Here is a 13,453-nt window from a genome sequence, read left to right on the forward strand (position 1 = left end):
CGTACTTTCATGTATTTGGTTGCAAATGCTTTATAATGAAAAATGCAAAAAATCGAGTTGGTAAATTTGAAGAAAGATCAGATGAAGGCATCTTCATTGGATATTCTACATCAAGCAAAGCTTACAGAGTCTATAACAAGAAGAGTCAATCAGTGGAGGAATCAATGAATGTCAAATTTCAAGACTCAGTGCAAAATGAATGCAGTCAAACTCAACATGAAGAGTCTAAATCTGCTACAAAGTCTAAAACCCAAGAAGCAGCTCAGACCTTGAAGGACCATCAACAAGTGATTGTTGAAGATTCAAGCGAAGAAAGTGACCATCAATCTGATAAATTAACCAGCAACTGGAAACATAAGTCCAGTCATCCCAAAGATCTTATCATTGGCGACATTAATGAAGGAATTCGCACAAGATTCAAAAGGCGCGAATAGTCTAGTGCTGTGGCTCTCATCTCTGAAATTGAACCAAAAAGCATAGAAGAAGCTTTATCTGATGAAAGCTGGATTGAAGCTATGCAAGAAGAGCTCAGACAGTTTAACATTAATGATGTTTAGGAATTGACATCCAAACCAAAAGGTAAAACTGTTATTGGAACTAAATGGGTGTTCAGAAACAAGATGAATGAGAAAGGAAAAGTCGTAAGAAACAAAGCAAGACTCATGGCCAAGGGATATACGCAAGAAGAAGGGATAGACTATGATGAGACTTACGCACCAGTAGCAAGGTTAGAAGCTATTCGATTATTGCTTACTTTTGCTTGTTATAAAAATTTTAGGTTATTCCAAATGGACGTCAAAAGTGCATTCCTAAATGGATTTATCCATGAGGAAGTTTATGTGGAACAACCACCGGGGTTTGAAGACCCAAAGAAGTCGACTCGCCTTGTCGAAAAGGCCTTGTACGCTTTAAAGCAAGCACCTCAAGCTTGGTACGACGTACTAAAAATTCTCTAAGTCTATGCGGATGAGTTTGAAATGAGTATGATGGGAGAATTAACCTTCTTTCTTGGACTCCAAGTAAAACAATTGAAGGAAGGAACATTCATTCATCAAGAAAAATATGCTATTGATCTTGTCAAGAAGTTTGGACTGGAAAAGTGCAAAAAGACCAACATACCGATGTCAAGTTCTTTAAAGATAGACAAAGATGAAGAAGGGAAGAAAGTTGATCAAAAGCTGTACAGGAGTATCATCGGTTCACTTTTTTATCTTACTGCCTCTAGACCTGACATTTTGTTAAGTGTTTGCATCTGTGCTAGGTTTCAATTAGACCCTAGAGAATCTCATCTCAGTGCTGCGAAACGTATTATTAAATACGTTGCTTCATCTTCAAGTATCGGTCTTTGGTATCCTAAGAAGGGAGACTTCAATCTTCTTGGATATTTAGACGCGGATCTAGCCGGTTGCAGAGTTGATAGAAAGAGCACCTAGGGAACTTGCCAATTGCTTGGGAACAGGATGGTGTCTTAGTTTTCAAGGAAACAAAACATTGTGGCTCTCTCTACAACATAAGCAGAGTATGTAGCTCTTGAAAGTTGTTGTTCGCAAATTCTATGGATAAAACAACAACTACAAGACTTTGGAATTGAAGACTCATGCACGGAAATTAGATGTGACAACACCAGTGCAATCAATCTTACAAAAAATCCAATCCTTCACTCAAGAGCAAAGCATATAGAGATTCGACATCACTTCATTAGAGATCATGTTCAAAATGGAGAAATCTCGATTCAATTTGTTGATTTAAAGAGCCAACTAGCGGATATATTCACAAAGCCTTTGGAGAAGAATCAATTCGATATTATCCGTTTCAGACTCAACATTTTGAAGCTTGAAGAAGTTAAAGTCTAGAGACTCTCAGACCCTCAGACTCAGACATTCATGGCTATAGACTGTAAGTTGTTTTTATATTCAATCTCGAAAAGTTATTGTTTTTAAAAAGAGATGACTGTTCACTTTCCTTTATGTCGATTGGTTTTTTCTTTTTTAAAAATTGGGTTATATATAGTCAGTTGTCTTCTTACTTAAACTACAAAACCCTAAAAAGGCATTCTCCTCCCAATCCTGTCTCGACTTCGTGTTCATCCTCGAGAAAGTTGTCATCTTTTCTTGGGAAAGCGAGTAAAAGCATCTTTCATCGACAAGAAACGATGTCTTCTTCAAGAAAGTTGTCAAGAATCGCGAGTAGGGGACCATCGCGAATGAGGGAGGGTCCTACCCACTTCGATCTCACCGAGGAGGAAGAGTTACCGAGACAGTGACAGAGCCCGATTCACTCTCAACCACATCACTCTCCACCATCTACCCCACAGGGTGTGGGTCATCAACCGGAGGAAGAAATAATCGAGGAAGCAGATCCTGTAAGAACCCAAAAACCCTCTTTTATTTACAAGCTCTATCGTGCTTTGAAAAGCACTGGTACACCTCTGAACTATGTAGATGATTTCCTCAAAGACAAAGGGTATGGAAATGAGTATATTTTTTTGAAACGGATGGAGGATTTGGGAATTGCTCCCAGAGGAAGGGCTGAGGAAGCACTTGCGAACATTCCAAGTGACCCTCGTGTAAGTGGATTGAATCCAATTGACGGGAATGACGATGACAAAATGTTTAGTGAATTCCAACCCAGGATGGGTGTTGCTGCGAAGGTGAAGGGAAAAAGAACGGAGTTGTTCAAATCGAAGGAACAGGAGGATTTGTTCTTCAAATTGTTGAAACGAGGGGTGATAAACCCCAGGAGCGTCGATTTTGATTTTCTGGATGCTATCAATGTGAACTTGAGGGAGAAGTTCAAACTGCTTCAACTAGAGCAATTTTGCTCTGACACCACAGACGGTTATGCACAATTGACAGCATACTTCTATTCGAATATTAGCTTTTTAGATGCGAATAGAATATCCTTCAGTGTTCGAGACCAAGATTATGTGGTGGATGTGGACATGTTGGCAAACATAATTGGAGTTGAACGAGGACGATATCAACCGGTCAAAGTTTCCATTACTCGTACCACACTGGAACTTGTCAAAGACAGGAATACAGAAAAGCGAATTACCTACTCAAGTATGCATGCCATCAACATTTTGCTGCACAAAATCGTGATCAACTGTCTTCGGCCAAGATCAACATCCAAGATGGACGTGTCTAATTCTGAGGCGAAATTGATGTACACAATCAATTCAGGAAAGAAGTTCTCTCTTCCTCACACCATTCTCTTTCACATGTACAGAGCTATGGTGAAGGACAGAGGCCAGTTGCCTTATGCAGGTCTTGTGACCAAGATCTTCAGACACTTGAACATTGAACCTCCCCAGACTCTTTGTGTTCGACCATGCGACAAAATGGTGGTGGGTTTGAAAATGCTGACAAAGATGCGTCTGAAAGAGCTTGATAAGGCAATGGAGAAGTTCAAAGTGAAAACTCCAGTATCTTCTGCATCTAAAAGGAAAGGGAAGGAGCCCATGGGTGCTCCATCCAAGAAGAAAAGAACTCTTATCTTAGAGGATGAAGATGAAGAGGATGAACTCACTATCTCTGCCTTGGCATTGAAAAGACTCAGTCGTTCTGTATCCGAATCAAAGGAACGACAGGAGAAAGGAAAAGAAGCAGAGGGAGAAGAACATAGAGAAGTAGAGGAGAAAGAAAAGAAAGAAAGAGAAGCCAAGGAGAAGGAAGTTGAAGAAGAGGAAGAAGCAGACAAAGAAAAGTCTGCCGATGAAGCTGGAGAGGAAGGCAATCAAGACTCTGCTGAGCATGACCATCACTCTTCCCCAAATGAGGCCTTAGAAGCAGGGGGAGATGGCGAGAAAGGAAGGACTACACCTGTCCACAGTGAAGGTATGAGTCGCTCGCAAGCAAATCCAGAAGATATTCAGGCTTCTCAAATGCCTGATGAAGGACATGACACCTCAACGCCAAATCTGCGCGATTACACCAAAGTTCCATCGTCTGCTTTTGCGCCATCCGATAGAGCAAATGCCAACAAACAGACGGACAATACAGCAGATTTTCTTGATCCTCTGAAAATGCAAGGTCAAATGTACGCTTTGGAATGTGAACTTCAAGTCTTGAAGAATGCTGGACAAGCATCTTCTGTTACCCTGTCGAATCAAATGCAAGACCTCACTCTTCAAATTCAAGCAAATGCCAAAGGAGAAGAGGTGGAACATTTACGGGAAGACTTGAAAAGGATGGAAGGCATCGTATAGTCGATGGGAGATTTCCAGCTCGTGCGTGTTCCCAAGCAGACTTGACTCTTTCTCACCTTTTTTTAATGATGACAAAAAGGGGGAGAATTGCCAGCTTTGAACTGAACTGAACTCAACTTTGACTTTATTTGTGTTTTAACTTTAGTTTGTCTTGAGTATGATTTGAGTGTGGTGGACTTGGTGAAATTGACTGACTTGGGTGTGGATTTGAAATTGACTGTTGCATTTACATCAAGTGTTCTTTTATGGCTTTACTCATGAAAGACTAACCTATCTTTCTGTGGATGCAGAGTTTAGTTGAATGTTTAATCTTTATGAGATATCCATATTGCTTGAGTAATGTTTTGCAGGTCAAAGTTGTTCAAATCTACGGAAAGTTTTGTCACCATCAAAAAGGGGGAGATTGTTGGAAAAATCTTTCTAAAGTATTTTGAAGCTGACAAAACATTTCCATTAGTCTAGTCTGAAAGCTATGCAGACCCCTGTACTTTGAGTCTGAAGACTTTCAGATCACCAGACTCAGCTCACAAGACTCAAGACTCAAGACTATTCTCATTGACGGTTTATAATCCAGCGACGAAAGCGATTCAGAACTAAAGTGTTTGGTTGAGGATTTGGTCTTATCGACTGGAGAAGATCACTTGGTTGGATTTGATATAACGGATTACTTATTTGAATTCAAGATCGTTTGAAGATCCGATGATTGACGAAATATTCTTGGAAGGTTCTATTCTTGAAAACCAAGATCCTAATTGTATAGGCGAACATGATTGATGGGCTATCGATATGTTCCTTTAGTAGCTCGAATAATCTTCTTGATTGATTCTGTCCAACGGGTAGATTGGAAGAATTCCTTTGGTAAGTGCCAACGGGTATGATGGCATAAAGGAGTATAAAAGAAAGATGTTCCAAGTTGTTCTAGTGCGTACTCGATAGAAAAATTACAGAGTCTGAAGCTCCTTGATTATTAGTCAATTCATATTGAGCGAAACTGTATACACAAAGAGAGTCTATACTTAGTGATACCTTGAGAAAGTGTGATAGATCTTCTACACCGAGAAATCAAGGAAGAACAGTGCTGTAATATCTCTTTGTTCATAGTGGAATCCAGCCAGTGGGCTGTCAATGTAGAAGAGTGGACGTAGGCTTGAAACAAACCGAACCACTATAAACCTTGCGTTCAATTTTCTCTTCCCTACTCTCAGTCTTATCTTGATCGTTGCTTGCTTACTAACGAAGATAAATTGTCTTATTTCTATCAATTGTCCAGTATCGTGCGATTATTGTGAGAAATTATTCTTTATACCTATTCACCCCCCCTCTAGGTACTTGTACTAGCCATATCAGAGATTCCATCCTTTGGATTTTGTCTTCCCTAAACCTGAGCATCATCTTGGTGCACCTAGTGTCTTCCTCTCTTTGTCGTACCTACGGAATAAAACAAATCGACATGATTACGCACAGCTTATGCCGTGAAGAAAATGACATAAAAAATGCAGAAAGTACCAAACGGTTCAAAGGCATCGCCGAGTGCAAGGGGCGAGCGGTGACGAGTCGTCATTAAGGGTGTCACCGAGCGAGGGGGCGAGCGGCAACGAGTCGTTGTCGGGCCAATTCTAAGTGGAGGGGGACAAGCTGTGATGAGTCGTCGTTGAGGGCGTCGCCGAGCGGAGGGGGGCGAGCGGTGACGAGTTGTTGCCTAGCAGAGGGGGCCAAGCGGCGTTGAGTCATCGTCAGGGTGTTGCTGAGCAGAAGGGAAACTGAACCGGACCCATAGGTGCGGTTCTCTGGTTCACGGATAACCGGAATCACGCTCACCCCTACTTGTACGAGGTCATCCAATCACAACAAAACTCATCCCAAATTATTTAAACCCAAAGAAAAGACATAAACCAAAATACAAAAAATAACCAAAAAGTCCTCACAAAGACTGAACCGGCGCATTTTAGCTAATTGCCAGGGAAATCCCATTTTTCCCCAGGAATGGGAGAGAATCACGAAAAAGGCAAAACAGAAAAAGAAAACGAGAAAGGGCACGGTGCAGCCCCATTGGCTGGCCCTAATTAATGCTCCTTCCAAAGAAATGTCAACACCTCCCTCGACGATCAAACGAATCGATCCTCTTCCAGATGCTAGTTGCACCATTTCCTTCACTTGCTCATCGCTCTTGATCTCTATAAGCAACTCGCATTCTTCATGAGGAGCTTTGTACCACATTCTCTTCAAAACAAAGCCGAAACCTTTAATGTCAGCAGTCAATCCCTCGTATGTCATTGAATTAGGGGCTACGTCCTTTTTTGTCTTCCATTTGACAAGAATCACACGACCGAGCTGCTTTATCTTTAGGAAGAAATCGATTGTGAAGGGATGTTCCATGTGTGATGTAACAAGTTCAACGTGAGAGCCAAACAATATATATTAAACCTGTTTGCATATTTAATAGATTAATTAAGGACATTCGGTCATAAAAACTGAGTCCACCCATTCAAGGAGACACTTAACAGCTATGCAGACTTAAAAAAGTTAATGGACGCCACATAAATCAAAGTTTGCGGGCAATTGCGTAACGTTGCCAAAGTTTAAGAGAGCAATTATTGCAAAACATTATGACATCAAAATAAACAAATCTTATTACGCACTATCGAGCACTCAATCTTATAACATGAAAATCTAAGATTACAATTTATAATACTTGTGTTTGTGTATTTGTTTAATTTACACCAGAGAACATTTCAATTTAAAAAGAACCCGTCGAAGGAACATTGATGCATTTGAAATCATTTAAAGTTCTATCTGATTCATTTTCATCTTTGGATTAAAAAATACATTTTCATCCATGTAAAGTTCAAAGTAATATTTAACTTTTTACAATTTGTGTTGTTTTATTGAATTATAGCAACAATTGAAACTAGAACAAGTCAATCCACGTGCTTCTATTGTATCCAGAAGAATCTCCTCTATGTAGCACTTCAAAGAGATTCCGGATGGGTATTTCGAAGGAGAATCAATAAACTCTCCACACCTCAATATATGGATGAGGCAATTGTCTGGTATAATTGCACAAGATGCATCGATCAACCTTTCCAATGACTTGCACGCTATGACCTTCAAGGATTTCAAAGACTCTAGCTCATTTATGCCCTCAACATCAGTAAGTGCATTGCAAGATCCGATTTCCAATTTCTCCAGGTTCTTCAAATATGATAACCCACCTATTCTTCCCAAAGATTCGCACCTATAAACGGAGAACAATTCCAATGATTTCAAAAGGCCCGCAATTTGTATCTCAGCTAGCTCTAGACAAGATGAGATACTCGCTTGCCGTAGCTTCCTCAATTTCGAAGGAATGGATAATCTTAGAAGCAATTTACAATGATAAACAGTTAACTTCTGCAGTTGTGGAAGTCCATCGACTTCCACTTCACAATAACCGAACAATAAAGTGGTCAACTCTGCCCACCTAATGCCACAGAATTGTAATTCCAAACTCAGCAGAGAGGAGGGAAGCTGCTCGATGGATTTTAGATCTAGGTCACCCAAAGTAAGCTCTTCCAGATAAGAAAGAGAAGCCAACTCTGGAGGTGCACAAACGTTTAATAGATCTAACTCTAACTTTGTCAGTCTAGATAACCTCCCAATCCAACTTACATTGCATCTTGTGATCCAGTTTGATTTGTTTGTAAAAGAAGAGCCATCACTTAGTCCCAATTCAACCAAATTAGTAAGGTTTGATAGATTTGAGAATGATCGTAGTGAATTAGATTTAAGACGTAGACAGGTCAAACTTGTGGGAAGCTCCGGCAACTCTTGAATCTCATGACAATCCAATAAATTAAGTTTTTGGAGGTGATGAAGCTTGTTGATTGTACTTGGAATTCTAGAAATACAGGTTCCCTCTAAATTTAGGATTTTTAAAGATGACAATTCTCCAATTCCGATAGGAATTTCACCTTTCATTTCATCATGCCCAGAGAGATCCAACTCTTCGAGATTTTCCAACATGTTGATGCCATTAGGTAACTGCCAAACATGATCTTGTGGAGAATATGATCCATCTTTTGATAAACACAATAAGCGTAATGATTTTAACTTTCCAATGAAGTTAGGAAGTTCCTTTATCATCATGTCTGTCAAAAGAAAATACTCAAGTTTCACTAGTCCTTTGATGGACTCTGGAAGTTTGGCAATGCCGTACCTGATAAGTCTAACTCTATCAATGAGGTTAAATTTTCAAGAGAGCTTGGAAGTTCCCTCAACCCAAGACATCCCCGCAATGAGAAGCGCTTAAGCTTCACTAATGCCCCCGCCTCTTTAGGCAAATTTGTAAGGCATGGGCACCATTCAATCTCTAATGTAATCAATAACTGTAGCTTTCCAATGAAGCTTTCAATTCTCTTTAGCCTATTGCACCTTCTAAGAGTCAACCTCTCTAAACCCGAGCATATTGAGAAGTTTGGGTTTGTCGTTATGCTATCACAATCAGTAAGAGATAGAACTTTCAAATCTTGTGCCCTTTGTAAAATAAATGACATGTTTAGTAAGAGAACCATTGCATAGTACACGCTTGAACTATTAGACTAGAGTTAAAACATTTAATTTACCTGTATCAAGTATCATGCTTTTGAATTATCTGTGAAGTCATTCTTGCCAAGTTTAAAAACAACAAGATGATCCAAATACATGTTATCTGCCTCAAACTCCCGAAATGGAGGTTGCCAAGAAATCCAACTCAACTTCGAACAACATGTTGCAAAGTCCCCAACAAAAGTTCCATTATGTAACTTGAGGAATCTTAAGTTTTGTAGCCTTTCAAATTCTTCATTTGTAATCTCTATGGCATCCCGTCCGTCTATTTGAAGGGCTTGAACCTTGTCCTTTCTCTACAAATGAAATTTTTGCAATGATGTGAATAAGTTTGTCAACTTTCAACCACTATATTCTACAACTCAAATGGGTAAAAAATGATAAAAGATCCTAAGCAAAGAAGAATCCTTAATCCCTAGATATACAACTTCTACTAAAAGATGAGACATTTCTTACTTACCTCTTCAGTTCTTATGACTTCAAGGGTCTCTTTTGCAATTGGCAACCTACTCCTCTTTCCAAGGTCACTCGGACTTTCTTCATGGACAATTTGCCATCCTAGGTCTATTAGTTGATCATGCATCCACAACTTATCATTGTCCAATATCTTTATCAAGCACCTCTCGATAAGGACTTTAATTCCTCTTCTTGGATAAAATTTAGTCCATATGTAAATGGCATCAATCTTATTTTCATTGAAGAAGAAGCATGCTATATCGAGAAAAATTTGTTGTTGATGTTCGTCTAGGTCATCATAGCTAATCCTCAACTTCTCTAAAATCTCTTTCTCAGGTACTTTCGTTAACCTAACCAACGTCTCTTTCCAAAATTCTTCATCCTTTTCCTTTAGTAACGAACCTATCACTGTAATTGCCAAAGGAAGCCCTCCTGCATGTGAAACAATTTCACTTGAAAGCCAACGATAATTGCCTGAAGGAAATTCTCCACCAAAGGCATGCTGATAAAAAAGTTGAAGTGCAAGATCATCATCCATCTTTAGCATCTCATATAGTAGAATTTCACCTTTAAATCCCTCAACTTGTAGAATAGTTGTATTTCTTGTTGTAATAATTATCCTGGATCCTGAATATAATGAATTATTTCCTATTAGTTTCTTAATGTGCTCTTTTTTATTGACATCATCTAGAACCACAAGGATTTTCTTATTGCCGAGTGTTTCTCCAATCCTCCTCATTCCTTCTTCACTATCCTCAAATTTTCCGACAGACCCAGAAGAAACAATGTCACATAGCAATTTCCTCTGCAACTGGACTATGCTCTCTTTGGTCGACCTTTCTCGAATGCCCTCAAGGAAGCTACAATACTTTCCAAAGTGGGAAGATAGTTGATTGAAGATGACCTTGGCAACGGTTGTTTTACCGACACCACCCATTCCGTAAATTCCAATGAGCCGCACATCATCTTGGTTGACATCTAATAACTTTGTCAAGTCTTTTATCCGATCATCAAGGCCAACTAAATGTTCGGTCACTAATTTTTGTTTTACCTTCAGCTCCACCAAAACCTTTTCAACAATTAATCTGAGAATCGTTGCTTGGCTGCCATGCACAAAGGCGCTTTCATTAGCTGAATAAATTAATTATATTACCCACGAATTACTAGTGGGATTCTCATAATCAAAACTTGAAAAGATTGAAGTACATTATAGGCATATCTATGTACACTGTATAATTAGTACAGGCTAATTTAATAGAATTCACATGATATGTTTGTCATACCTGATTAAAGAAATTTTTGAAGAATATAGTATTGGTTGACACGATGGCCAAAGTTACCAAGTGGCTATTATATCGTGTGTAAGTAAAATTTTGGAATTTATAGCTGAGCCTAACTTCAGCACTCGTTACAGGAAAATCATGAACCAAGATAATGTAAACAAATGCAACGTCATCCATTGAATACCGCAGTTTGGTGAAGAAAGATACAATCCCGTAACCTGTAACTATTTTCCATCACTAGCAATATAGTTGTTGTAACATTTGTATTGCTTAACTTATGCATGCTAGTCTTCTATGCATCTGATTATGTCAAGTATAGTGGCATTTAAAAAACCGCGTCACACTAAGATTTATTCAAAACTGAAAATTGAGAAGCAGACTATCGTGAGGTTAATTTGGTGGTTAAAGTATGAAGATATGTGTGCAGATTAGGCATACAACATATAGTTTGATTCTCCACTCCCTCAAATGGATACATTCTTGTATTGTGGTCACCTACCTTGGTTTTGGCTTGAACCTTTCCTGGTCCATAGAGTTAGTAGGATAAATCTACCAAAGGTGGACATCATTATTAATATAAAAATAAAATGAAGGGGCCTAATCAGTTTGCTTCCAAATAACTCCATCTTTTTCTTAAAAATACAAGCTTCTCAAGCTGCATGTCGGGTTCATGGACTTCCAACCAAAAGCATAAGAGATTGCGGACTCTAAAAAGTTAGGCCAAAAAAGCTCATTTACATTGGAGAAGCCAATGGGAACCTACATGCTATAATTATGAATAGAAGGGTTTAATTTGACTATATGCTACGTTTAAATTATCAATCGAAGCCAAATTATGTGTTGGGATGATAAGCATATAAAGTTGCTAATAAAAATTTCATGCGATGACTCCCAAAACAAGATACAAATGCCACGCTTGACCACGTTACTGCCATGTTGCGCCCCAAGTGAACCAAAACAAGATACAAATTCAAGCTATGTGGCCCTGTATTCATGTCCACCTTTATTACTTTGGATTAGATTAGATGGGTGATTACTATAGCCATGCTTTTTAGTTTGCCTAAGAGTTGAGACAACCATGAAGAAAGATGAAAAATAAAAACTAACGAGAAATTGCAAAAAACATTATCCACATTTATCACCTTGCCTCTCCACATTTTATTATATAAAATTTGAATCCCCAACTTTCACATTTTTTTTTATATATTCAAATTGCATATGTCCCCTAACTTATTAAATCAATTGCCATATTTATTTTGTCAAATTTACCCTTGTCACTCTCCTCCACCTATCACTATCGGCCTTCAGCCCCCGCCTGTCCCCGGCCGCTGTCTATGGTTGCGCCATTGCTGACTTCAGATGAGGTTGGCAGCGGTTGTCGCCTCCAGCCCGGTCCAGATGGAGGTCGCTTGACCTAGATTTGGATCTCCGGCGAGCTCTATAGATCGAGGCCCTGAGTTGATCTCCCGTCATATTTTACATGTTCTCAGGATGCTGTCGTTTTTATCTAATATTTAGACATGAACTTTCTCCACTAAATCTTAATTTCCTTGTGTAATTGGTGTTTCTTGAGGGCACTCAGAAATTCGTAAAATAAAAGTTGTCACCAGATGCGATCTCTAATTTCGTTTATCTTTTCTCCGTTAATAAAAAATGAAAACTGATATTCATATCACGGGGGAAAATTCTATTTTTTGGGTCGAGGCAAGTGAGAATGCAGATCCAAATGGGTGCAAAATCTGAAGTTGATTTGTAATCATCCCGAATAGCAAATGCAAATGGGTGCTCTTGAATATTTTGCAGTCTTACGAGACGGGGAAGTTGATTTATTATTGAAGTTACTGACATCGTAGGGGAAAATTTCACGGAAGATGCTAACAGCAGTGGATGTAAAGTTGAATAAGAACAGCAATTGCAGGTTGTTTTCAGTATTTTCCGTTTAAGAAAAAGAATAAAAGAAGTCAATCGACAGGCAACGTCGTATCCCCTAAAACAGAAAAAAAAAGATGGAAGAGGTAGGGATCTTTAAAGAGAATTACCTTTGGTCCTTTTTTATGACCCATCCCTTTCGTTCATCTGCCTTTCTAAGAGCTCCTTTCCATGCCTCGACTTCATCACCGAAGTTCTCCCGGTGTTTCCTAAAATCAGCTTCATAAAGTGGTTTCTTAAGTTTAACATCAGCAGGTTCCACGTGGAAAAAAAAAGGGAAAGATACTTTTTTCACCCTTTGACTTGGACACGTAGTCTACCATGAGCACCAACTCACGGAGGCACCATTTACTGGAAGCATAAGTCTGAGAGAAAATGGGTATGTAGATCATGGTGTTCTTGATAGCTTGTTGAAGTTTCTCACTAATCACTTCACCAAACGGGAGTTCTTCTTCATCCCTGAACACATGGACCCCGGCATCTACTAAGTATTCATAGAGGAAGTCTGTGAATCCATAACGAGTGTCCTTTCCTCTGAAATTCAATAACACATCATACTCACGTTGTGATGTTGGTGCAGCATCACTACTCGACCCGACCTCTGAGGTTGCCATAGCTAGGAAGCTTACTAATTCCAGAAAAATCTCTCTCTCTCTACCTTAAGAGGAAAAAAGGTTGGTGTGGGTGGCCAAGCTAAGAAATGAGGTGAGGTTTTGGACATAAATTAGGCAAATGAGTGCCAGTACCTTTAATTCTTGGCCGGCTTACTTTAAAATCAAATTTATTTGCTATCTCCCACCTAACGTTCTGCATTATCAAGGGGACGCCGGTGAAGTTGTCCAAGACTTTTTTAATGAGTTTGGAATTTTTAAAGACTCATTGAGAGACCATAAAGGCCAATCAGACTTTAGTTTTCCTTTGCAGTAAAGAAGTCTCAACTTTATATTATTTGCATACTTCTTGTTCGAGTTGGTCATTCACTTAAAATTATATA

The 13,453-nt window shown here is 39.1% G+C and overlaps 2 protein-coding genes across 2 annotated transcripts; one reads left to right on the plus strand and one right to left on the minus strand.

The window, feature by feature from the left end:
* Nucleotides 1–2,494: 2,494 nt before the first annotated feature.
* On the plus strand, nucleotides 2,495–4,468 carry LOC120291992 (glutamic acid-rich protein-like). The gene is made up of 3 exons (XM_039309831.1): nucleotides 2,495–2,566; nucleotides 3,581–4,052; nucleotides 4,353–4,468. Exons 1-3 carry the CDS (start codon nucleotides 2,495–2,497, stop codon nucleotides 4,466–4,468), a joined length of 660 nt encoding a protein of 219 aa, XP_039165765.1.
* Nucleotides 4,469–8,820: 4,352 nt separating this feature from the next.
* On the minus strand, nucleotides 8,821–13,073 carry LOC120291993 (disease resistance protein RUN1-like). The gene is made up of 4 exons (XM_039309832.1): nucleotides 12,746–13,073; nucleotides 12,570–12,678; nucleotides 9,252–10,350; nucleotides 8,821–9,087 (listed from the first exon to the last, which is right to left on the minus strand). The coding sequence occupies exons 1-4, from the start codon at nucleotides 13,071–13,073 to the stop codon at nucleotides 8,821–8,823; spliced, it is 1,803 nt and encodes a 600-aa protein (XP_039165766.1).
* Nucleotides 13,074–13,453: the final 380 nt, after the last annotated feature.

This window comes from Eucalyptus grandis, chromosome 3 (assembly GCF_016545825.1).
Source record: "Eucalyptus grandis isolate ANBG69807.140 chromosome 3, ASM1654582v1, whole genome shotgun sequence".
In the NCBI taxonomy this organism is placed as follows: Eukaryota; Viridiplantae; Streptophyta; class Magnoliopsida; order Myrtales; family Myrtaceae; genus Eucalyptus; species Eucalyptus grandis.